Below are 26858 nucleotides of genomic sequence, written 5' to 3' on the forward strand. Positions count from 1 at the left end.
TATTGGTGGGAAAGAAGGAAGAGGGGTGGTTACAGCTCGGGCATGGGTAAGACACGAGTAACTTGCCAGGGGATTAGAGGAGTGGTCAGATTTGGGTGGCATCTTTGGGGAGAGCTGCCTCTGACACAGGAGGGAGCTGCTGAATCCATTTCAGGCTTGCAGAAAATTCACTTTGCTCTCATCCCTCTCTGCAGTCCCCATCCAGGCTGGTGACATTGCTGTGACCTTGCAGCAGGCACCCAGCGCCAGCTTTGCAGCCTGGTCCATCCCCACTGCTCCCAGCCCAGCCCCTCTCCCCTCCTCCTGAGACCTGACCAGAGCCACAATTTCAATTTACACCAAGTAAATGATTCATCACCACCTAAAGAGGCCTGAGCAGAGCTGGGAGAAGGAGGGGGGACAAGATGGGGGTACAGATACAGAGATGAAAAGCTCCTGCTCTGTATCAGCCCGTCTCCTCGGGGCAGGAGCTGATCAATCCTCCCCCCTCTCTCCTGCAGCCGTCTGTGGGTCTGTCTGTCTCTGCCTCTCTCTCAGAGGACTCGAGTTTCTCGGTGTAAGGTTAGGACAGCAGAGCTGTGGAAATCGATTCCCCAGCCCTGGCACGCTGCCCTGGGCACAGACAGTCCGGCTCTAAAAGAGGGATGAGAGAGCCAAGCCCAGACCTCTCGGTGGTGGGAGATGAGGATAGCTGGAAATGGGGGTCTGGCGATCAGCCCCTGGAGGGAAAATCCCAAAATAAGAGAGGTGTGCATGGGAGAGACAAAACCACCATCCCATTTGTCACTATTGGACATGAAATGAGTGTACAGTAACTTGCTAGGTTCAAAAGAGGAAAAGAGCTAATTTAATTTTTGACCTCACAATATATAGAATTCTAAAAGTGACAGCGGATTGGAGGATGGAATTGCCACCTCTCCAACTACACTGGTCAAACTAACAGTCCATCAATTCTCTCCTCTCACAAAGAATGCAAAACAATCATTATTTACATGAACAGTGCATGAGAACTCCAGTAGAAATATGTAAACATCGGAAGGCATAGAAAACTTTTGAAAGAACTTTAAAACTTTTAGAAGAATTATAAAAGAACACTTAGCACTTTTAAAAATCAGGGCAAAACCCACTGGGCAGTTTTCACTTGTCTCCCAGTCCAGCACTGCTCCTCTTGATGGTTTATACTGGAGGAGAAGCAAAAACCTGGCTCCCAGCCCTGCTCTGCCCCGACTCTTGCACAGCCCAGCTGCCTCATCATGCCTTCCACATCACCGTGTGAAAAATGAAGATTTTATGATTGGCTTTTCGCAAATGTTACAATTAATATTATATGTGTAACATTAGAAAGTTATGCTGTATTAATTTTCTTAAGTAGTGTGTTAAATATAGTTTTAGGTTACAACATAATGTTAAAATGGAGACTATGTATGTGGGGAAGTTTTTATTTTAGGAATGAGATACTCGCTTTGAGGAACACCTTCCAAAGGAGAGGAATTTATGGCTTCTTATCAGAAAAAGCTAATTTCTTCAGGCCTTGCTCAGACAGAAGATGCCAGGGGATTAAAAGAAGTAGCTGACATATACCAGACAGAGTTTCTTGTTTTAAATAGAATGTATGCATAACCATGAAGAATGTATGAATATGCAACAAGTGTATTGGTTTAAGGGTGATTCCTTTGTTCACAAGGGATGCTTTTTGTGACTTAGTGTCCGAGAGCATCCAGACGTCCGTAATTCTTTGCTTTTTATTGTCTTGTAATTGCCCTAACTCTAAACTTTATTACTCTAATTTTATGATTATTTTTATAACCATTTTATTATTATTAAACTTTTAAAATGTTAAAAACCAAGTGATTGGCGTTTTTCACAACTGGATTCAGCCCTGCACTGGGAATCCCCTGGGATTCCTGACTGGGAGGGAAGAGGGAAGGGTTAGCAGCCAGGATGGGAAATGTTTATGGCATTTTTCCCCAGGGATCCTTGAGCAGGAGTTGTTGATGACGTATCCCGCTTGAGGAAAAGTCTGTTAATGAGGCTCGAGGGGTTCTGATGTGCAAAAATTTCTAATGAGAGACTCAGTATTCCAGTGTCCTTACCCCGAATACCCTGTGCAGCCAAAACTTGTTGAGTGGGATGTAATTGGCTCCTTTGCTCTCAGGGCTGCCCAAAAGGATGAGAAAACTGAAACTCAGAAAGGAGCACCTGAGGCTGAACTGAAAACCCCTCCCAAACTAGGACTGAAAATCTGAATTCTTAACTGTGGGGAAACCTAGAGGGAAGCAACAGACTTGAAGTGGGATTTGATAAGATTTGCCTTCAAAGTGCTTCAAAAAAAACCCCCACAGGGAGTCAATCTCAGTGACCCTGCTGCGAGGTACATAAATAAGAGGTGTTTATCTTTTCCAGGTAAGGAATCAGAGGCTGAGTGGCCAGAGGGAGGAGGGCACACTGCCTTCAGCCAGGTCCAGACTCCAGACACACTTCTCCCTCAGGATTGAGAGTGGACTGAGATGTTTTTTTGACCAAGTTGAATTTGCCAGCCCCACCCATCACCCTCATTTCATTTCCGTGCTCCTCGAGATGAACTGCTGCACACTTTGCAGTTGTCTGTGTCCCTTCTCTCTCCTTCTGGGGATTTTTTGCTGCATGTTTTGATTGTTTGTTGCCACTGACCCTGGATGCAAGGAGTTGAAATGCCCAGCATTGCTGTGGCACAGTCAATGAACAAATCCATGCCTTTTATGCTTTCTTGCACGTATCTGTGCTGTCCCTTCCCTGACAGCAAGCACACGGTGTCCTGGAGGATGGATGCAGGAGAGATGGGATGGGAACACACTATAAAGCTCTGTGTCAAATGGAAATATCCTCAGGTCAGCAGGATGAAATTTGCTGGGCTCTTACCAACCACACCACAATTCAGAACTGGTTTGCCAAGGTTCTCTTGAACAATTCCAGAGCACAAGCCCCATTTTTGGACATGTTTTGGGACAGATCCCCCAGATCTGATTTGAAATTAGGCACTGCCGTGGTTTTGGATGAGGGTCACACAAGCTGACAGAAGCAGAGCATTCAGAGCATCGACAGAAGGCTGGAATATGGTCCAGGTTTGTTCCCTTCTGTTCCAGCAAGGAGAGGTAGCAAAGTCTATCACTTCAACTGGATCCCTGTCTCCACCTGGAGACTTTGCAGCTCAACGGGAAGAACTCGGGTGAAGACCAACAAGAGCAGGGCCCATCAGAAAAACCCTCCAAGGCTGCCAAGGACACCGTGAGGCTGGGAGTGACAACACCCTGCAGAGCCACTCCCAGCTGGAGCCCTGGCTGGACAGATCCCATGCACTTCCCAGCCACAGTCTCTGCTGAGAGGGGCTTGGCAAACGAGACCTCCCTGTCACTCAGAGCCAGGAGCTCAGCCAAGCTGACACCTCCCTCTCCACAGCTTTGGCAGAGGGCTCCCTGCAGGAGGAGATCATTCAGGGAAAGGCTGCAGAGAGGCAAGATCAATAGCATCACTAAAAAGCTTAAGGAAAAACAAGAATGAACTGACATCCCAGTATGAGGACACCTGGATCGTCATGAAGCAGTGGGCAAACCAGTACCACAAAATAATGGGGGAGTGGAATGAGGCCCCTGCTTGGCTTGTTAAACCATAAGATCCCAATGAAAACTGCCTTGGAGTGGATCCCATGTTGTTTATTGGGATCTGATTCCTCTCTAAGGGCAATGGAGATCATGACAAGTCAAAAAGAGGAGAGTTTCCAGCAGTGAAAAGCTGGAGTTGCTGAGACAAAGGCTAATGGTCAGTGTCAAATTCTATTGAATAGAATGGAAACCACCAGGAAAATGTGACTCAGAGAAGAGTTGTTGGAGTGTTTAATTCAAAACACATCAGTCAGCAAACTGATGGAGAAGCTCTGTCCAACCTCTACCACCCTTCTTTCCCCTCGTCTTCCAAAAAAAAAACTTTTCACAATTAAGCAAAGTCTCTCTCCAGCAAATTCAGAGATTTTTTTGGATGTACCTGGCTCAGCCAGGGACTGTGACAGCGTTTTGCCCCTCTACCTTGATGCCTTAAGTTTCATCTTTCATATTTTCCAGATTCTGTACTGCATTCGTGTGTAACTCCGAACTTCATATAAAGTGTCAGCAAGTTCTCCTCACAGCTCAGTCAGACAAAACAATCCCTTTCCAGCCCCAGAACCAAGGACAGCTTGGGTTTTGGGCAGATTGGAGCCCAAAAAGTGCAAACAACAGCGAATTGAGGTGAGCAATTTGGGAGGATGGGACTGCATCACCTGGAGCTGGAAATGGACAATGAATCCCAACATGGAAATGGACCAAAACTTATAAAATGTGAAAACTCATGACTAAGAGTCCTTCTTGGGTGTAGCCACAGCCAGGCTCTTGCACTGCCCAAGATGTATCCTTTGAAGGCCTTTTAATAAATCTCTACTTTATTCCTTTAACAGGAAATCCCCATGCAGAAAAGTAAATAAATAATCTGGATCGAGTTGACTGATTATTTAGCTTGTTGAAAATAAACCACGTCTAGTGTGCTGCTAAGTGCAAAATATAAGAAAAAGGAAGTGTACTGTTTTCTCACAATGGTAATAGATGATGCAGTGAGGTAAGCAAGCACATTTCAGTCCTAAGAAAATTGTTGTATTGAACACCCTGAACCTGTAAATTTCAGAACGCTTCTATTACTGAATTTTGTTAGAATCAAAGGTTAAGATTATCACCTTAAAGGGTAGATTATCATCCAACCATCACTGTTCTCTTAGGTTTTAACAATGTCATTGCTCACTTCATTTCGGTGGATATGGCTTTGCTACCAAGTAAGCTGGGTTTTTTCATGAGACATGATTTACATTATTATTTACATTATTACATGATACATGTATCACCTTCATGTATTAATGGTAAAAACCACTTAAATCCTTGCTTAATAAAGAAAACTGCTACTTGCCTAAATTGACTCTGTTCTAGGTCGCCTCTCCAGGCATCAGCTGTGCTAGCACGAGGGCAGGTGGTGGGGACAGGCAGGGCTGGCATGGTGGTAGATGAAAAATCAAAACCCCACAATTCCAGTACAGATTTGTAGGGACGGTATGTTTTTATTACAGCGCTGGGATTTCCCTTCAAAGGGCATGCACCCCCTGAGAACCCCTGATCTTTTTTTATTACCCTTAGCTAATTTCTATACGCATAGAATTTCACAATAGGTTCATGCATATTCATTCTGCTGATTTCACATTATATTTACAGCTAGTTACACTTGTACTCATTTTTTGTCAGAAAGTACAAAAAGAACTCCTGGGTCACTCTGTGCTGTTTTAAGGTCCAAAGAGTCTTTCTTATCTCTTACCTTTTTAGTGTGGAAATTTGCATTCTTTTCTCCTTAGCTGGGGCAACTTTGCAGTTACCACACTAAACAGCATATTTAGCAAGCTCAAAGTGGCACATTTCACCTAAATCCAAATGGATTTCTACCCTGTTAAATGTTCACTCTGTCTCAGTGGCAGAGCCCATGGGTACTCACGTGTTGTGCAGGACGCACCATCCGCAGTGCGGGTCCCCCGAGCCCAGGCACTCGCTGCAGGTCTCGTACTGGCTGCACGACTCCACGGGCACCCTGGTGAGCTGCAGGAGGAAAGGGGACAACCTGTCAGGCTCCTCACGTGGCTCACAACGCTGGATGCAGGTGCCACCATCCCTGTCCCCTTCCCCTGGCGCCCGTGCTCCCGCAGGAACTCCCGGGCAGCGCTGGGCAGGCAGGAGGATGGGGATGGTTTTGCTCCAGAGGTCAGCCTGAGAGTAAAAGGGTTTTAAAATCATGGGGATTTGGGGAGCTAGAAGGAAAGTTAGGCTTAGTGGGCCCTGGGATGTGAGAATCCAGAGCTTCCCTCTGGCTGCCCTGGCAGGTCTGGGACCCTGGCAGGGGTCAGGAACCCCCTGGACAGAGCCCCCAGAGACACTGTCTGTGATCTCTGCCCATGGAAAAGAGTTTTCAATCTTACAGGATGAATTACCAGCTCTGAGTGTTTGATATAAGTAATAATTAAGTGTGGCATGGGTGCAAAAGTAAAATTTTAGGATTCTAGATGAGGGGTCCAAAGGGGACAAGCTGGAGGAAATTGGGTGTGTCTTGTCCTTTTTCTCCTTCTTCATGCCCTCCATGTCTCACTGTGGTGTTGGCATTTTTCTGTTGGTTCAGGCTGGGGACACACTGTCCAACGTAGGTGACAGATATTGGCACGTTATTGTAAATGCAGCCCAGGGAGTTTCTGGTATTTAATGTTTGTCACATCCCACTGAGGGCAGAGCCCCACACGCTGCCCTGCAGGACAGAGCTGGGCAGGGCAGCAGAACATGTGAGAGATAAACAGAATAAACAACCTGGAAACCAGCACAGACAAATTATGGCTTCTGCTTTGGCAGTGGGGCTGACAGACAGAGACTTTCTACAATCTCAGAATCATCAATACCTCAGATTCCAACACTGGGGTAATACCTTGGGAAAGTATAGGCCTTGTACTTGCTAGAACTGAACCTGTGTAACCGGTATGTGATATAATTGTTAGACGCAATGATTGTTTAGTAATTAATTACTGTTTAATCATAAGAATAATCATGAGGAACTGTGGTCAGGGGGCTTGAGAAAGATCATGCTTGAATAAGATCAATGTATACAATAGAACAATATAAGTTTAATAATTAATATGCAAGTTATATAACCATAGAATATAAAATACGTTCAGCTCGAAAGCCATGTCAGAGTCAGATTTGGGTCTGTACCCCTGATTCCCAGAGCTCTTCAATAAAAGCACCTGCAGATTATCATATCCTTTGGTTGTGTGTCTTCCTCATGCTAAGAAGCCTGGTGCAGTCCCTGTCCACACCCTGGTCAATGTCCCCTGGGACCTTTCCCTCTCCCTGTAGCCCTTCATCACTTGCAGGATTTCCCAGCAATCAGCACATCAGGCAGGCTGTGGGCATGTGGCACCTTGAAATGAAGTTAATTCATTTCAAATGGACAACAGGAGATCTTCTGCAGCAGGGTGAACTCCCTGGATCTCACTGATCTTTCTGGCTTTCTGTGAGAACTGAGGTCTTGTGATGTCTTTGCGTCCCTCCCATGACCTTCTGCCACCACCAGTCCCCACTGCCACCACCACTGCTGGTCCAAGGAGAGCATTAGCTCCACTCTCCATTGCCCGTGCATCTTTCCAACCATCTCTTGTCCCATCCCTGCAGAGGGACATCCCAGCAAGAAAGGGACGAAGGCTACCAGGCTGGATATTCTCTTGCTCTAGCCCTGCTTTTGCAGCTCAGAAGGCATTAGAGTAGGACCTGAAACACCCAGGTACTGCCAAAACACCGCATTTTATCATCTATTTTTCTTTTATTTTTCCTTTTTAATTAAAGTATTTCAGTGAGAGGTTTCAAAGGTTGAAGGGACTGCCCAGCCTGACCTCCTGTCTCACAGATTTTGATTCCTCTTATGTTTTTTAAGCCCTTCACAGCTTTTGAAGCCAAACACACAATTTGGGCCCAATGACCTGATAGTCCCTTTTCCATTGAATAAGCTTCAGAGAGCCTCTGTAATATCCAGTCAATTGCTGGTGTCTTCACCCCAGTTCCTGTCAGCAGGGAGAGTTTATTCCCTCAGATGATAGAGTGTGGTATTATCCTGATGAAACGCCACTGAGAACTGCCAGCTCTAAACTGCAGAACAGTTACTCCTGACAAATGACAAGGGAATGCACCTGGATCCCAGGGACAATTTTTTACTTGGCACTGCATTCAGGAGAGTTCGAGTGACAGAACTAAGATCCATCTTGGTTGCATCTCGAAATGAACTGGCTTTTTATTTATTTATTTGTTTTAATTTTAATAGAAATATAGATCAGGCAAAATTCCACCTCCGTACAAAGACCTTTCCTGGTTGTATCAGAAATTGTTTTTCTCACCCCTACCCACAAATCCCAGTTGACAGTCTATAAGCAAAAGCTGAAAATGTGCATTTTTGCCTTTGGCAAGTGGCAGAAGCTTTAGAAAACTTCAGGTAGAAACACGATGGGGTTTATTTACCATTGCACTAATGCCTGTGCCAAGTCACCCAGAGGAGCCAACTGCAGCTACTGAAAAGTCTTTAAGGAAAAAGTGAGGATGGGGGGAAAAACTCAAACAAAAACCAACACAAACTCACTTTTCTCAACTGAATCTATTGCCATGAGCATAAAAACAAAATCAGAACAGACCACAGAGCAATAAAAGTTATAAGAACAATTCAGGGAGAGAGTCATTCAGATTTCTATAATTATGGTGGCCTTGGCAGTGGTGAATTAATGGTTGGATTTGATGATCTTAAAGGTCCTTTCCAAGATTCTGTGATTCTTTCAAGAAGTTTAAATATTTAGATTGTTTGGCCATGAATGAGGTTGTTCCACCTTCCTTAAGCTTCTGATCAAGAACGTATCACCTGTTCATAAAGAATAAATTTTATGCCTCAGGGTTTCACACAATTAAACTTGTTGAATCCAATAAACTGTGTTGAATCCAAATTAAAAAAAACCCAAAAATTATTACGAGAAGATGCCGCCAAAAGGTATCAGATTATAATTATAATATATAATATATATCACGTTATAATTTGTAACTTACAATTTATAATTTATACATTTATAATTTATAATGCTTACATTATAATTTATTATGTCAGCCATTCTCACCTCTTATTTCTACCTTAGAAAAATATATTGTGAGTTATTTTATCTCGATCACATCAAGCTTGGCCACTGTGGCCAGCAGAGGACTTGAAGAAGGAGCAGATAATTCAGTTTTGAAAGACTCTAAATCTGCCATTCCTCAATCCAGATGCAATCCCCACCTGGTAATTAGAATTTTGTGAGCACAGTTGGGTTTGGCTCTGCAGTTCCCACCCAAACCACCCTCAGTTTGACATATGGTGCTGCTTGATTTATCCTCATTAGCTCTAGATAGTTCCATCCAACCTGGTTTCAGAGCCAGTTTACACCTGTCTGGTAGAAGTGAGCTTTGGTTAAGAAGTTTAGATCAGAAAATGAACTTTTCCAACACCTGTTGATCCTGGCTTGGATGCTCAGAGTCAAAATCCACTTGAGGCTCAAATATAGGTACAAGAAAGAAGTCCTAGAGGACTGAAATTTGCCATTTCTTAGCAAATTGCTATAAAAAAGAGTAGATAAAAGGTGATCTCTGTATGTTTAATTCTTATTAGTTAATTAGCCATCAAAGGATAGCCAAGCTCGTTCCAGTGGCAGGAGGAACCTTCTGGGAACCCAGACTTCATCTTTGCAGAATTGTTTTCTTTTCAGTGTGTTGGGGGTATTTTGTGGGATATATGTTGATTTTAGGAGCACACACCTGGCTTGTGCTGCTGTCCCAGAGCCCACAGGGATGTGTCACGAACTTCCCACATCCCAAATCCTCTCAATCCCACCAGAGTGTGTCCCATGTCTCTGTGTGCATTATTCCTGCCCTGAAAGTCCTTTTACGAGTTCACCTCTAGCAGCTTTATTGTGAGATTAATTAAAACTGTACCATGCTGGTAAATGTCTTGGGCTGGAAGTGTCAGACCTTCCAATTAATGCAGAAAGAAAACACAAAAAAACAAAGGAGCTGCAACAGAAAGAAAAGCCACCTAAGGGTTGTCTGCTGAAAAGAGGAAGAACATCAAGCAAATAAGGCACATCAGAGGTCTTATTTTCCTTTTTGGAGCATAAACTGTAATTAATTCAGCTCAGCTTTCCACGTTGAAGGGTTTGAGAGCTAACTGGGTGCCTCCAGGGAACAGCCACTAAAATGTCAGCAAAAGAAAAGTCCATGCAGCCTCCCAGTTAAAGAGCTTTGCCATTATTCACTTGGATGAAGGGAACAGGCAGTGCTGGAGGTGGAAATCTCCATGACAAACCAGGCTGTGCTTACTCCCTCCACCCCTTCTCCATCCTTGGAATGCCTGACAAACTCTTCAAGGTTATTTCCCAACCTTGGTGAGGGTCCCTACCCCTGGTTCTTCGTGGGAGTGAAACCTGTATTCATCATTTTTGCAGCAAATATCACAGAATCCTGGAATGTCCTGGGCTGGAAGGGACCCACGAGGATCATTGAAGTTCAATCCTTCACCCTGCACAGGACAACTCCAAGAATCCACCACGTGCCTGAGAGTGCTGCCCAGACATATCCAGGGATTCAGCAGGATTAGAAAAGGAAAATGTCCTTCATTTTGGGGCATTAGGAGTCAGTTTGGAGTAATTTATATTCCTGCAGTGGTCACAGCCTCACTGGTATTTTAGTGTCACTGTGCCAGAGCAATAATGGATTTAAGAACAGACTGCTGTTCTTCTCAGGGCTTATATCCCATATATTAGGAAAATATATGATATCAGAAAAAGGTTCTGCCCCCAGAGGGTGGTGGGGCACTGAACAGGCTCCCCATGGAATGGGCACATTCCCAAGGCTCCCAGAGCTCCAGGAGCATTTGGACAATGCTCTCAGGGATGCATAGGGTGGGATTTTAGGGTGTCTGTGCAAGGCCACGAGCTGGACTGGATGAACCTCACAGGTCCCCACCAGCTCAGGATATTCCCTGATTGCATCCCAAATCTCCCCATTTTATCAAGGAGAGCTGAAGCTGGGAGTGAGGTCTCAGCAGCAGAAGGAAGAGCTGTCTCAGTGTCTCTGAAGGTGTGGGTTTATGGCATCTGAACAAGCTTGAGGAGGAAGTTCAGGTAACACCTGCTCAGGGAGCAGCAGGTTATTAAGTACAACATTTTTAGGCCCTGGGTTCATTGGAATATTGAAGATATGAAGGTAAGGTCCTGGTGGACATCCAGGAGCTGCTGTGCTTCCAAAGATCTGCCCAGAGCAGAGCAGAGGGATGGATAATCTCTGTCCCAGTGAGATGCAATCCCAGAGCCAGGGTTGGACAAGGGGAAGGTGAATCTCGTATCCTTCTCAGGGACAGAAAGGGAACAATGAGCAGGCCCAGATGCCATGGCTGCAGCAGGATTTGAAGAGATATTTCACCTCATCAACACATTCATTCACTGCTCCCCAAAGAAATCATACACCAGTTTCTGGCTCACAAGGACACCTTAAAAATCTGGCAAAATCTGCAAAGTGCTGAATGGTTCAGAGCTCAACTGCTCCTTCAGGGTGTTTCACACAACACCTCACCTCTGATCCTGCCTAAATTCCAAACTTCAGATTCTCCAGCTCCCAGCCTCCCTTCCCCTCCCTATTGCTAGTATGAATGAGTTACAAAAAGTCATTTAAAACAAAATGATTGAGTTTTTTGGATCTGATAGAAAGGAACAGCTAATCCTGTTAGAAATTTGGCTCCTGCTTCTGCCATTATACATTCACAAAAGCTCCTGCTGTGTGCTCAGTCACAATTTTCTGGCTCCCGTTTTTGACTTTTTTATTTCAATATACATTACTTCTTTTTCCCCCTTAAACTGCCAACATTCTGGTCAAAACCTGAATCACTGCTCAATCTCTGCTGTTATAATTGGATGTTAATACAGCGGCAGGATTTATTCAGTCTGATGGACTAAGTTAATTTAAATGTACAAAAAGGCATCTTAAGTAGCCAATTTCCTTCCCAACAGTCAAAAGATACATTTCCAAAACACTGAACAGTGGCTCTGTCAAGCCATGTGGGTTCTGTGAATGCTGCTATCTTTCAAGGCTCAGCCAGCCCCAAAAACCTGCAGGAAGATTAAGAGTGGAGCTTATTTGATTTCAAAGCCCTGAATAGAGAGTGTTCATGATAATACAGTTTATTAAATAGAGGAAGGCAAAAAACCACCTGAAGGAAGCACAGGTTGAAGCACTTCTGCACCTTTATAAAAATCAGTGAGGGTGTTCAGTCACCTGCACAGATCCCAGGATGCTGATTTTGTTCTGGCCTGAATTATGGACAAAGGGACTTGGATTTCCTCGGTCGTGTTTGATATCCTGTGCCTTATTACCTGACCTACAGACCCATTAAAAAAGCAGGGACAGGGAAAAGCAAAGCCCAGGGAGCTGAGGCACATTATTTATTTACCCTGGTGAGAAGCAGGACTCACACACAGGGAGATGTCAGACTGCTGGGAGAGGAGCTGGGCTGGATCCCGGCCTGCCCCTTCTGCAGGATAAGCACATAACTTGCCAGTCCCACTGGGACAGGGGATGTCATTTCTCATCAGATACCCCCAAGCTCTGCCTCTTCATCGTAGCCCTCTTCCCAGAAAATCCATGCTTACATCCGTGGAAAACCGGGGGTTTAATTAAGGGCGTTAATTGGAAGCAGCAGTAGCTGTCAAGGACAGATGACACAATAATTAAAGTGGGGGTCAGTGTCCTGCTACGTGGCAGGATAAATTACCTGATCAAATATCCTTGTTCACCAAGGGTCCCCTACCTCCAGGTGTGTGTGTGCTGTTCCTCCTCCTCCCCTGTCTCTTTTCTGGGAACCTTTGTTGAGAGATTTCTGCACTCTGGCACTGCCAGAGCAAATCCTTGTTGCCCTGATTTTTAAAAGTGTTAATTTTCTTTTATAGTTCTTTTGAAAGTGTTAAAGTTCTCATAAAACTTCTTTAGCCTTCTGATAATGGTTACATATCTGAGAGTCAGAGTTCCCACACAATTTCATGTATAAATAGAATAGTTTACATATTTCTCCGCAGGTGGAGAGAAATTATTGATTGATCTTTGGACCAGCGTGGTTGAAGAGGTGGTTAATTCCATCCTCCAATCCACGGTCACCTTTGGAATTCTATAAATACCAGATGTTCCAATAAAACACTTTCTTTTTCTCCTTTGAATTTCCAAGTTCTGTGCACTCATTTCGTGTCCAATAGCGACAAATCCCCAGTCACAACCACACGACACTCACACCAACAGAGCTACAGCAAGAAGATCAATAGAACTATTTGATGCCCACAGCCTCTGTGGCAACATCTCCAGGAAACTTTGAGGTGAGGCCGAGTGTTGGCAGCTCCCATCAGAAGCTCTCAGGATGAGATTGCTGCTCTTACAGCAGTGAAATTTGCTTTGCACACCTTGCAGTGCAGTTCTTCTCTTCATGCACCCCTTGGCAGGACCCTGCCCTGCAGCTGGCTCAGAAAACCCCTCAAATCAAGGGTTTTCTATGTAAACCATGCTGGGCTTAATTTCTGATCTATCAAGTCTGTCAGTCTTTCAGCTTGTAGGGAACAGCTCTGTCATGGCAGGTGTGAAAAGCAAGGGCTTTGCCTTCTCACTAAACTCTGTCTGCAACATCAGAGTCCAATTCTAAGCTAGAAACTCATGCTCTGTTGAAGGAGAGACCTTTTGCAGGGCAGGATTTGTCTGCTCTCTGTTTCAGATGTCAAGCAGGGAGGAGATAAATCACACGCTGGCTGTGCCTGTGTCTGCTCACTGAATATAAAGCAGTGTGGACAGCCAGGTCAGGTGGAGACATTTACAATGTACACCACAGTCACTGGGTGAGGTGACACCCACACCAGTGCCACACTTCATTTTCTGCTCTTCCTCAAATTTTGTCACCTCAAATGTGTCCAGGCCTCCCCTCTTCCTAATCACAGCAGCAGAACAACCAGTGACAACACAAAATATATTTTCTTTAATTTCCTGGAGAGTGCTGTAGGAAATCCCCTGTGTTCCATAGCTTGTAAACCACTGCAGAACTTGGAAACCCCTGTGTTCCATAGCTTGTAAACTACTGCAGAATTTGGAAACCCCTGTGTGGTGACAGGGGCTGTGTTTGAACAGGAGCCTTTCCCCCTCTGCTCTGTCCCAGCCCTCACACCAGCCTCATCCCTGCTCTCTTTCCTGGCTGTATTTACAAGGGAACAGACAGATAACAAAGATTATTTCACTCCTTTTCTTAAAGGTTTGGCAAGTTCCCAGTTTTCCCTGCTCAGCCTCTGCCCCGTGCTGTCCCTTCTTCAAAGAATTCCTCCTCTCCATAATGACTCCCCTCCCAAAAACATCACTCCAGGAGGAGCAGGGGACACAGCATCCTGCTGGAAGCTTGGAGTTTGAAGTGTTTCACACACTCAGAGGTTTCAGTTCAAATTTCCACCAAATTCACCCATTTTTCCTTACCAAAGTTGCCCAACCCTTCCTCAGCTGGGATTGCATCCCATTGGCACAAGGCAGGGAAATCTTTAAATTTCCTTGTGAAAATCAGAGTCCAGCAGCTCAGAGGTGTGGAAGGAGAGAGAGGTGATTTTACCCAAACCTGATGAAACCAACCACCTTCTTCCCCACCCTACAAACCATCAGCTCTGGCTGATTTCCTCTGCCTGCAGAATTCCATCCTTGTTTCTCCCTGCTGCATCCAGGTACCTTCACGTCCCCCCTGCCTTGTTTACACTAAATCTTGATCCCCTGGTCAAGTGTTTCACTCTGTAAATTGTGAAACAAATGAGGTTTGGCTAAACATTTGTGTTCAAAAGCCTTCAAAAAAAGAGCTTCATCTCACAATTAATGCAGGGCCAGCCCAGGCTTAATGAGAGCTGGTGCCTGTGTGGCCATTGGAGCGTGGCTGCTGAGCAAGGGAGAGATTGTTACCCAGGCTCCAAAAAGGCTATAAATAGATTTAATTGGGACCTGTGAAGGAATTCATGCCACTGCAATGGGTTTGTCAAAGCCCAGCATCACTTGAAGGCTCTTGGTGGAGGCTTGAACAGTTAAAATATACAGGGAGAAGTTAGGAGTTTTTTCTGCTGGTGATGGTGCTTTCCAGTTGTTCTTTCCAGATGTTCCCACCAAAGAATCAGAGAAAGTGTTGGTTTGGAAGGGACTTTAAAGATCATCTGGTTCCAACACCCCATCATGGGAAGGGATCCTTATCCTCAGTTATCAGTGAGCACCTTGCCATAGATTAATTCTCCTCAGCAGGTAACTCATTGTGGCCATTCCCATCAATTCCATCCTGTCACCACTACAAATTCCATCTTTACACATTGAATATCTCCCTGGGCTGTGAAGTTCCATCCTCATCCAAGTGCCTGGAGGAGCTTTGCCTCCTCTCTCTGCCCTGGCACCCCGACCCTCTCCCAGGTTTCTGGCTCCACCACTCCTGACCCAGGCAGCTCCTAAAGGACTGTGTTTATCAAACTCCCTTGTGCAACCCCTGCCAGCACTATCAGGCTACAGGAATGGGGGCAGTTTGATAAATGCCCCTTTTTCAGTTACAATCACATTTTAAATCCCCCATAATTCCACACAGAACTGCTGCACTGGCTGGGACCAACACCCCACATATCCCAGTTCCTTCAGCCATGGCCTAAAAGGAAAGTATATGACCAGGGTAAACACATTTATGTCCCCAACAACTTCCCAGCCTTTGGCTATTTTCATTCAAGAAACCTCTGTATTTTGTCTGTTTCTCCATCATAGCCCAAAGAGCTTTTTTTTTTTTTTTTTTTTTTTTTTTTTTTTTTTTAGGTTTATCCTTGAAATTGCATTGTTGCATCCACAGCATGCTTTGCCAGGGATTTTCACAGATCCAGAGCCCACTGCTTGCAGGAATCACCTGGTTTCATTTGTTCAGGACTTGATTTTTCAACAGTTTAATTTCATGCCCTGTAATTCTTGTATTTGCAGAGGTGTTGAGCAGTCAGTTCCCATCCATCCCCTCCTGCCACTCCTAAGTTTGCCCATCTCCCCATACACCCCAGCTCACCTCCTCAAAGGCTGAGGAGCTCCTGTTTCTTCAGTCATCTCCCACATGGAAACCACCCTGTACCTCTGATCACAGAACCATTAAGGCTGGAAAAGCCCTCCAAGGTCACCGAGTCCAACCCAGCCCTGCCAAGGCCACCAGGGACCGTGTCCCCGGGTGCCACATCCACAGGGCTTTGGAGCACTTCAGGGATGGTGGTTCCACCACTGCCCTGGACAGTCTGTTCCAATGCCTGGCCACCCTTTCCATGGACAACTTTCCTGAATATCCAACCTAAACCTCCCCTGGTACAACTTGAGGCTGTTTCATCCTGTTCCCTGGAGCACAGCCCGACCCCCCGGCTGTCCCCTCCTGGCAGGGACTTGTGCAGAGCCACCAGGTCCCCCCTGAGCCTCCTTGGCTCCAGGCTCAGCCCCTTCCCAGCTCCCTCAGCTTCTCCTCATCAGCTCTGTGCTCATCCTTTCTCTTTTAACCATTTATTTACCATTTTTAACCACATTGGGCAAAAAGAGAGGCTACATGGTCATGTCTTTGTGGCCTTCACCATCTTGTCCCCTCCCTGGACTCACAGGCTCTTATCTCACCAAAAACCATTAAATCACTGCCTTTAGCAGGGTGTCACCTCCCTCAGGCTCATCCCAGGTGACAAACACAACACCTCAGATTGACCTGTGATTGTTTTATCAGAGGCAGGTAGCTCATAAAACTTGATTGCTTTCACTGAGTGAGTGTGCAGTGGCACTGATCTTCACACAGCTCCCCAGAGCCCACATCTCCTGCCACAAAAAGGGGCATTTGGATTGTTCCCAGACCCCCTCACACACACCCCACCCCAATTTTTCTCCTCCTATCCCCACCTCCTCTCCTTTTACACCTCATTCTCCATGCAGTGCCCTCAGAACTCTCTGACAGGAGCTCCACAGGCAGCATCAATCAGAGTGATAACATCAGCTGAAGAGTTCTGAGGTCACACTGGTTAATCTACTCCCCAAAATCTTCAGATGTGAGGCAGGGAGAGTGGTGATAACGTTTGCTTGCAGCTGTTCTGAGCAAACACACGCCAGCCCAATCCACAGCCCCAAAATTGGGGCTTTCAGGGCTATCACAGCACCCCTGCCTCTCCAGAGCTCTCACCACCAGCAGCCTTCCTGAGGGTTTCACTCAAGAGTTAAGCAGGATTCAGGGAGAAATATGTGAAGCAGGCTGGCTATTTCCAAACCCTTAAATTTATGTCTCAGTTTATTAAAGGAGAGAAAAGCAGACAGCACCCATGGGAGCCCAGGACATCCCTCTGGCTGCCCTGGCTGTCTCCAGACCCTAGCAGGGGGCTCAGAGACCTTGGCATGAAGTCAAAAACACCTGTGGCTTCCATTTCAGCCTGTGGAAAAAGCTGCCAACTCTGTATGAGGAATTGCAGGCCACAAGGGTTTGAGTAGTGTGATATTTGAATTGACACAGGGTGGAAAAGTAGAATTTTGGGGTTTTTAGAATGGAGTTCAAGGGGTCAAGATGGAGGAATTTGGGCATGTCCTGACTTTCTTCTCCTTCTTCTTGTCCTCCATGTCTTGGTGTGATGGTGACACTTTTCTATTGGTTTAAGGTAGAGACACTGTCTAACATAAATTATACATATTGGCACAATATTATAAACATAATTCACGTAACTTTTGATATAAAATGTAAACACCCCCTGAGGTGCCACACAGAATGTCATGGCCTCTTTGCTAGATGGAGCTCAGCAGGTCAGAGAAAGAATGTTAGAGATAAGGGAAGATAACCTTGAGAAGCTGATCCTACCCATTCCAGACTCCTTCTTTGGCTGCACAGGCAGGGAAAAAAGAACTTTTACACTCTTGGGGCCATCCCAGCACTGCAGACCCAAAGAAGCACTCCCTGCTCAGCTGGTGCCTGTGGGAGCCCCAAATTAGTGCTACCAAAAGGGGCAGTGGGCAGGCAGAGATGCAGGCCTCTATTTTGGGGCACGTTTATTTGTCTTTATGTACCCCTGCTGTTTGTTTTGGTGTGGAATTAGAGGGAAGAAGATCCCAGCAAAGCCCAGCTCCCTCTCTGTGTGGTTTTAACTCAAAAAGGGGGCTTGAAATGCAGAATTCCTACTGAGTGCAGCGAGGGTTGCTCCATTTCCGTGCCCATATTTCAGAGGATTAATCACTACACGTGTTTTCCCAGCTTTACCAGGCATTCATCTTGCCATAAAACGAAAGCCCAAGGATATTTAATTCAGGGATCATATAAATGCATAAGTTTTAAGATCAGAAGGGACCACTACATCATCTGTCCTCACCTCCTGTACTTCACAGGCCACTACCCACCTACTCTTAGGCTGAACCAGATAATCTGGGTTTAGCTGAAGCATTTTGCCTCAGCTAAAGACCTCCAATTATGATGTGAAGATACCAGAACAGGGAGAATCCTCCAAATGGCAGCTTGTCCCAGCAGCTAATCACTCACACCCTTAAAAGCTTGCAGGAGCCTTACTTTTCATGTGAATTCATCAGGCTTTGGCTTCCAACCACTGATGTTTAATTTGGTCTTTTTTTCTAGGTTGTAAAGCCCTTTAACCTGCTGTTTTCACCCTGTGAAGATGCTCAGAGACCCTGATCAAATTATTCATCAACATTCCTACTGAAAAATGAACCCTGAGATGCTTTCAAACCCTATGAGGACCTTCCCACTTCCCTCAAATAATTTAGTCCTGCTTTTCCCTTCTGGCCACAGAGCATGACTACAGCTCTGCCACTCTCCTCCAAGGGTGCAGATGATGTCAACCTGCTTCTACAACAGGCCAGACGAGGAAAAAAACCCTTTGGAAGGACATGAAGGAATGGGCCCCTCATCCATTCCAGTCATTGCTTTCTAGGACACGTCTCCCACTTCCCAGCCTGACCTAAATTCCTTCCTGTGACACAGCAAAGTTTGTGTTTGTTTTGTCTGAGGGAGCCAAAGTCACTCAACCGCTGTGCCCTGGTCGTGGTTAATGCTGAGCTAATCGTTGTTCCACTGAATATTTTATCTGTGGGATTTAATATCAACCTCCCGCTCATTCATGAAAGTTTTCAATAGATTTGGGCCCAGTATTGATCCCTGAAGAATACTACTAGGGAAACCCTCTGGCTTTTTGAGAGCTGCCAAGTATTAAGGCATTTCAGACATCTCCTCATGCTATTTTTAGGGTTGGGACTATTTTTTTTTTAATGGGAACAGGCTGTGGAGTTGTCTCAAGCACTGTGTGGAAAGGTAAAGACAGGGCATCCACAAAGAAAACTTCATTATTGCCTTCAAGAATGGATCACCTATCTCCTTACAGATTGAAAAATATTTTATTTTTCATAAAATCATACTGCCCAGATGCCATTTGGCCCAAATCAGGAGCTTCAGATTTATTCAACATTCCTTACTATTACCCCTTCTACCCCTCAGGAATAATTAGAGTGGGAGGCTGAATGCTCCTAAATCATGAATGTATTCCCCAGCTTTTTTAGGATTAGGATAACTCTGGTCTCAGGTGTGCAAGGTCATCCTCAGAAAAGCCATGCATTAACCAGTGCCTGTTTATTGTAGCTTTACACCTAAATTCCCCAGTGAGGAGCCCAAAGTTAGACAGGATCAACCTGGGCACTGGGAAACCTGTGGAGTTGTAAAAACCTCCTGACTCCTGGTAATAACCCTAAATTTAGACCTCTGCACGATCCCTAAGCTTGTGCTAAGCAGCACCACACAAGGTTCTTATTCCTCCAATTAGTTTCTTTTGTACTCTGGTGAATTTTTTCACATTTCTCTCCAGCCAAAGCAGAAAGACGAGACTCCCACTGCACCTTTCTTTTTATGGAACGACAGACCCGGCGCCCAGATTTCCTGGGGAAAAAAAAAAAAAAAAACAAAAAACAGCTGGCATGAGGCTCTGCAGAGAAACAGAACTTTTGTCCCTGCAGGGAACTATTCAAATTTGATTTGAGGTACAGCTTTGGTGCTGTGTGAGACAGGGAGATCCTGTTTCAGCTCCTCCAGCCGAGCCCTGAGTTCACAAAAGTCCAGGGGGCAGGGACGAGGGCTGGGGATGGTGTTTTGGATGACTACAAGGTCAACGCTGCCAGCTGGCCTGGGCACAAAGCACAGGGACCCAAGAGACCCCATGAAGCCCCTGCCAACTCCATCCAGGTGGTTCCCAAACTGGCACCCTGAAAGAGAGTGGGATTAGCCCGCCAAGGCACCTTAAAGCAGCCCTCCACCTCAAAGATCAAAGGCACGCTGGCTCCAGGGCTTGGGTTACACCTGCCTCCCTTGTGGGCAGCCCTTACAAAAGGGTTTGGGCTGGGGGATTTGCTCAGGTGCATTTCACAGGGCTCACCAAAAAAAAAAACAACCCAAATAATAAAACCCCCAAATACCCTTTTGTCCCTGGCCAGAAAGGAGGGAGCCGTGCTTGGCAGGTAATGCAAGGGGACAGAAAGGAGAGCAAGGAGCAGTGCCAGGTGCTTGGCACCCTGTGCAGCTCAAAGGACTCTCTCCTCCCCTCCACCCCCAGCAACTGGGACAGCAAATCTTCCTTGCTGCTGGGGCAACCCCAGCACCTCCCTGCAGGGCTGGCTCACAGGCAGGTGACATTTCTGCCTCTTGGCAAGACACTGCTGACCCTCCTGAACCCCTTTATCCATGTCTCACCCTCATCCCAAAAAGAAGCCAGTGGCTTCAGAGAGTTTGGAGTCTCCTGAACCCCATTATTCATAACTCAGCCTCATCCCAAAAAGAAGCCCGTGGCTTCAAATAGTTTGGAATCCCCTGAACCCCTTTATCCGTGTCTCACCCTCATCCCAAAAAGAAGCCAGTGGCTTCAGAGAATTTGGAATCCCCTGAACCCCTTTATCCGTGTCTCATCCTCCTCTACAAAAATAAGCCAGTGGCTTCAAAGAGTTTGGAGTCTCCTGAACCCCATTGTTCATATCTCAGCCTCATCCCCAAAAAGAAGCCCATGGCTTCAAAGAGTCTGGAGTCTCCTTGCAGATCTCAGGGCACTTGGCTTCTCCATCTCAGCAGCAGAGGTGACCTTCTCATTGCTGCTCTTTGCTCCTCCTTTTCTCCAGCCCATGCAGACACAATCCCAACTGTGCTTCTCACCTGTGGCCCTCAGGCCCTTCCAGGAAGGGAACAGGGAATAAAAAGCATCAGGGATGAGAAGAAAGCCAGGCCTAGCACTGATGTGGCTGCCTGAAGGTCAAACACACTCATCCTTTCATTGGCATGAGGATTGACACCAGTTTTATTAAAGCAATCTGGCCGCTGTCTAAATACTGCTGTGGCCACACATGGCCTGAAAGAGGGCTAAGAAACAGAGACTGGCTGAAGTGCAGGGAAGCTGGGCGAGCTGATATCCCTTCTCCTGAGCTCTGGACACTGGGTCTGGCCTCCTTCCATCCACAACAGGCTTGTGGCATCCATAGGATCAGCAGAGGTGCTGATGTTCCCGAATCCTCCTCATCCTGTGTGCACACCCCCAGCCTGGCAGCCAGCTCCCAGCATTTGTAAGCCCTGTCAGGTTTGCACAGCACAGCAAAGGGGCTGTGGGGAACATTTCTTTTATTTATCAGATTCCATTTCACACCGGTGAACCATAAAATTATAACCACAGCTTTTCCTGGCCCGTTACGGATCTATGACATCTGTCTGTCTGTCTCTCTCCTGCCCACACGGGTGCAGCCTGGTGGCAATAATGGATGTCCTGAAGGAGCAATTTCACCTCTGCTTCCTGAGGATTACAGCCTGCCTCGTCCCAAAGCAGCAATCCCTGCCCCTGCTTTATTAACCCAACAGCAGGCGTGGAGAAAAGCCCTCACCCGGCACAGGCAGCAGAGTGGTTTCCTCAGCGTTTATGGAGAGCAGGAAATTAGGAATGTCTTATCAAGCCAGATGAGGATCAGGTTCAAATCTCACCAAAATAATAGGTGAGGAGGAGAGTTTCCTTCCAGCTGCCTGGGATTTTACCTAAGGAGAGCTGTAGGTGTCCTGCTTTAATGCCAGGAGTTACTTTTTTGGCTCTTGTTTCAGAAAAACACGAGAGCTCATTGCTCCTGTCCCTTTATCTCCTCCAGAGGACACACAGATTTTATGGGTGTTTGTCCAAAAGGAGGTGAAGGGAAGTGTTTCAGCCATCATTCCTTGAATCAACAACTCCCAAACATCCTTTCCTGTCTGAAGATCTTATTTATAACTTTGGAAACAGAAATATTCTGGGAAGAAGGGAATACAAGCCAGGTAGGAGCCCAGCTTTAATCCCTCCCTGGCCAGAGATCCTTTATTTAGAATTTATTTAATCTCCAATTCCCTCTTGCAGCCAAAGCATCTCTGAAATGGACACAAACCCCACCAAGGACTATTTCTGCCCATTCCTTATGAAGGGAGGTGGGATAAATCTTTTTTTTCCCTGCCCATGCACAGCAAGATTTAGATCCTATTTGCAGCTCCCAAGGATGCTGTGAAGCTCCGGGACTGCTGGGATTGCCTGGCGCTAATGGGGGATGTTTAGAAAAGCATGTTCTGAATCCCTGGAAACATTTAGCTCAGCTCAGTTTGTTTTCCTAAAAGATATGAAATATTGCTGAGCTGAGGGCTCAGAGCAGACATCTCCCCGAGGAGCTCTGTGACCTGAGTTATGCAGATCGCATTAGACAATCACGCCGGTCCCTTTTAGCTTTCAATTCTATGAATTTCTAAGTAGTCACCAAATAGTTCCGACCATAATTGTCAGCCTGGCCTGAAAAGAGCTTAGCTAGGCACACAGGCTTTATATGAAGTGAAAAATTTGTATTATCATTATTATTATTATTATTATTATTATTATTATTATTATTGCAGACGGGTTTCCTCTCGCTCAGCTTTAAATTCCATTTTCTCCATCAGGATGCAGATTTCACAAGACAAGTTTCCTGACCCGGTGACCAGGCCTGTAATGGGACTGGGACAGTAATTGCCATATTTTCCAGACAAGGATGAATTGCCTCTTCCAGATGAGCCACACAGACAGCAGAGATGAAGTTTATCATCGCCCTAGGTGTGTTTTGTTTTCTGCTGATGCATAATCATCCCAGCAATTAGTTTGCTGTGTTAGGGGCTCCCTTTTCCACCTCATTTTCCTGAGGGTTTATATCAGAGTTTTTGTGGGCTATTGACAGGCTTTTAAGACAATTCACAGGGAAATAATGACTTAAAAAGTGGTCAGACATTGGAACCTGCCCAGGGAGGCTGGAATCACATCCTTAGAAGTGCTCAAAAAATACCTGGATGTGGGATTTGGGGATGTCTCAGTGTTTGCCTTGGCAGTGCTGGGTTAATGGTTGGTCTTGATGACCTTGGAGGGCTTTTTCCAGCCTGAATGATTCTGTGATTCTGTGGAAATTCCAGCAGAATTCCTCAAATATTAGTGCAGGAATCCAGATTCTTTGCTGTTTTGGAATCTCTCACAGATTTACAGCATTTGTGATGCTGGAAACTCTGGGAAAGAGGAGGATGTTGACTGGTGGTGTAAAAAATATTTACCAAGCTGAGAGTAATTAATTCAATCCCCACCTAATTAGACTAGGATTTCAGAGAATCCCAGGATGGTTTGGGTGGGAAGGCACCTTCAAGCTCATCCAGTCCCACCCCCTGCCATGGGCAGGGACACCTTCCACTGTCCCAGGGTGCTCCAAACCCTGTCCAACCTGGCCTGGGACATTCCAGGGATCCAGGGGCAGCCACAGCTCCTCATTTCCTCCAAGACCTTGTTCTGTAGCATCAGTGAGACCATCACTGCTAGTTCCTACAACTTGACAACATCTAAATCCCTAAATTAAAATTCAGAGTAGCCCATGAAAAATCATCAAAATTGGGGGTTTTTTTGAATGTAGACTGAACAGTTCCCCCCAGATAATGTCTGCAGAGCTGCAGAAATCATAATTTTCTCATAAAAGAATCTAATTGATTCATTTTCCTATGACTCCAGACAGGTCAGATCTCCATAAAATTCCATTTCACCAGAACATTTAGTTATAGTTTAGAATTAACTTCTCCACTTCCTTGGCATTGTTTGTGGTTTTTAATTTATTTTTTCATACATTTTTTCAAGCAGAAGTTGATGCCTGGCCCCTCTTGCAAAGGATAGCTCAGACACCAATTAGTCAACCCAGGGATGGGCAAACTCCTCCTAACAGAACTGCAGGACTCCACAAAATGGCAGCTAAACAAAGATCTATCTAGCTTTTAAAAATATTAACCTTTTTATTGACACTGCCATCTATCAGAAGGTTTATTCTCTGAGTGACAAGGTGGGGGAAGCCAAAAGCTGATCTAAATGCCACCAGCTCCCCACAGATGGGGAACAAAGGCCCAGGGGTGCTTTTAGGCATAAAGGCTCACTATGAAACCATTTTGGCAAAATAACAGAGATTAAAGCATGATTTAGAAGTACAATTTATTATCAAATGCTTCCTTAATTACTTAGAAATTGACAGATTTAATAAAAACTAATATCTAGCCCTCTCCATCTCCTATTTCTGCTGTCAACTCCAGTGAGATGCTTCATAAAAGGGGAAAGTGTCCTATAAAAACCAGGGCCTTGTATTAGGTATCTGTGTTTTCTAACATCTAGAGAATGGTTTATAATCTGAATAATTTAAGTCTTCTAAATGTCTAGGCAGTTATTCTTTTTTAAATTAAAAATCACATTAAAGCATTAAGCTGAAAAATTGTTTCATGTGTATTGAGGGTATTTTTTTCTGCCTCTGCTTGCAAATGCATCACCAGGAATGTTGTTTAGAATGAAAGAATGAGGACTAACACATAAATTACCACCTTAGTCCTTGTCCTGGGGAAATCCTAACAATGGAGAGACTCATTGCCAGGACCCACTGCAAGAGCTGAAATTAAACCTCTGTGGGGAGACGCTGGTTCACAGAATTCAGTCCACTGAGCCCTGACAGATTGCAAGGAGCTGTTTTTAGGCTCAGCACATCAGAGAGGAGGCAAAAAACTTGTAATTTGCAAGTTGTGCACCTGAACTTAGAAATGCTGAGCTGGTTTTGGAGCAATAAGAATAATCTTTTTTCCAAATAAAGCTTTCCCCCCAGAAAGGAATTAGAGGATCAGGAGTTCTGCTGGAAATACCCGTGGTAGCAGTTTATCTGGGACAGCTGGAGGGGTGGGAGGCGAGCAGAACTTGGACCCAAAGTACAGGAGATGAAGGGTCTGAGGCAGAATAATCCTCCAGAGATCACATTTTGGATAAATATATATGAGCCAGCATAAATAAGTCATTAATGAGCAGAAGTCTGGGAGATCTCTCTGCAGAACCTGTCCCTGCTTGAGAAATGATTGTCCCTGTTACAAGGGATCACTGAAATCCTGGATGTCACATTCTGAGAGGCAGAAATGGTGAGTGAGGACAATTAATTTTCACCTTTCATGAGAACAAGAGATGCTCTTCAAATTGGCCACCAAAAGGAAGGAAATGAAAACCTCTCCTGGTTGTTAGAAAAGAATTCCCAGGCTTGGAAAACAAAGCTGAATTCCCAGAGCATCCTTGAGCTCCCCTGGCTGCAGGATGTTGATAAGCTCAGGACAAACCCCACAGATTATTGGGAAAGGAGGGAGGATGAGGGATGAGTGCATCTCCACCTTTAACAAACTGGTTTTCAGGTTTTACCTTTTCTGCTTTGTTTTCTCCAGGTTCCTGCAGCCACTGTTCCTTCATCCTGCAGGACTGGAAACTGGAATCTGCACATCTCACCTGGCTGTGGGAGCTCAGGCTTGGGGAGCTGCTTCCTCCTTTTTAGAGGTTAAAAACATCAGCCTCAAAAGAGGGATTTGCTAGAGAAGCTGTTCTGCTCTTTTCTCCTCATTTTTTTTTCTAGTTAAACTTTAAGGAAAGGCTGAGGATTGCAAATGTGGTATTTGGCTAGGAAGGATTCTAGCACGAGGAACCACCACTCTTCCTCTTGGTTTGAAAAGACCAGTCTATTTAAGGTTCAAACCCATCTGTTGCTCCATCCCCACTGCAGCTCCATCCCTTTTGTTGCCTGGCTGCCAGCAAGAAGCTGCCACTTGCCTTCCTCTGGCTCAAACCCGTGGTGTTGCTGATGGTACAGCACGGATTATTCCCTAAATCTTGCTTGTGTGACGATGTGACATCTCAACAGAGCTCCCTGCCAGTGCTGTGTAAAAAACACTCCCAGCTGATGCCACCAGCACAGACAGAGACATTTGCCTGGGAAGTTGCTGCTGCCTTTGAAAACAGGATAAGGGCAGGCAAATAAACCTCCTCCTACTCAGCTGCCTCCTCTAGTATTGCCGGTTACCTGCTGGTGTCCTCAAAATTTAAAGCCAGCTTCCTACCTCAGGGGTATTATGTCTTCCTGAATCCAAAAGAATCCCAGACTTGAGTGGCAAAACTTTCAGATTCTGGGCTGTGGGAGACCCACTTCATAGTCCCTTATGAAACGTGGAGAAAAATTAAAAATTTACAGTTCTAATAAAGATTTGTAGGGAATGGAATGTTTATTGATAGTGTTGTGGACACATGTGGGGATTTATTGTTTTTTAAAGGACATGTGTACCCTTGAGAACTCCTGATCTTTTTTTATTATCCTGACTAATTTCTATATGTATAGGATTTTACAATAGGTGTATGCATATTTATTTTGCTGATTTTCTGTTATACTTACAGCTAGTTGCAGTTGTACTCAGTTTTTGTCAGAAAGAATTCTTGGGTCACTCTGCCTTGTTTGTTTTAAGGTCTGAGGAGTCTTTCTTATTTCTTCCTTAGCTGGGACAACTTTGTTAGTGCTGTAGTTACTAGACTAAACAATATATTTCACTTATGCTCCTAAGCCCAAAGCGACACATTTCATCTAAATCCAAATGGATTTCTACTCTGTTAAATTTTCACTCTGCCTCACTTACCATGGAATCATTAAGATGGGAAAAGACCTCCAAGACCATCAAATCCAACTTCCAATTAAAATACCCCTGTACCCACTAAACCATAGAAGTGCCAGATCTGCTCAGTTTTTGAATGTTTCCAGTGGTGGTGATTCCACCACTGCTTTTGGCAGCCTCTTCCAATGCTTAACCACTCTTCCAGTGAGGAAACC

The 26858-nt window shown here is 45.3% G+C and overlaps 1 protein-coding gene across 4 annotated transcripts in view; it reads right to left on the reverse strand.

Moving 5' to 3' along the window:
* PLXNA4 (plexin A4) overlaps positions 1–26858 on the reverse strand; it is a 476129-nt gene that overhangs the window by 163243 nt on the left and 286028 nt on the right. For all 4 annotated transcript variants that reach the window (XM_085569917.1, XM_085569916.1, XM_077783705.2 and 1 more), the window contains exon 5: positions 5539–5639. In XM_085569917.1, the coding sequence (XP_085426043.1) occupies positions 5539–5639 (101 nt within the window). The remainder of the gene's footprint in view (positions 1–5538; positions 5640–26858) is intronic.

This window comes from Lonchura striata, chromosome 1A (genome assembly GCF_050655825.1).
Source record: "Lonchura striata isolate lonStrDom1 chromosome 1A, ASM5065582v1, whole genome shotgun sequence".
Taxonomy (NCBI): domain Eukaryota; kingdom Metazoa; phylum Chordata; class Aves; order Passeriformes; family Estrildidae; genus Lonchura; species Lonchura striata.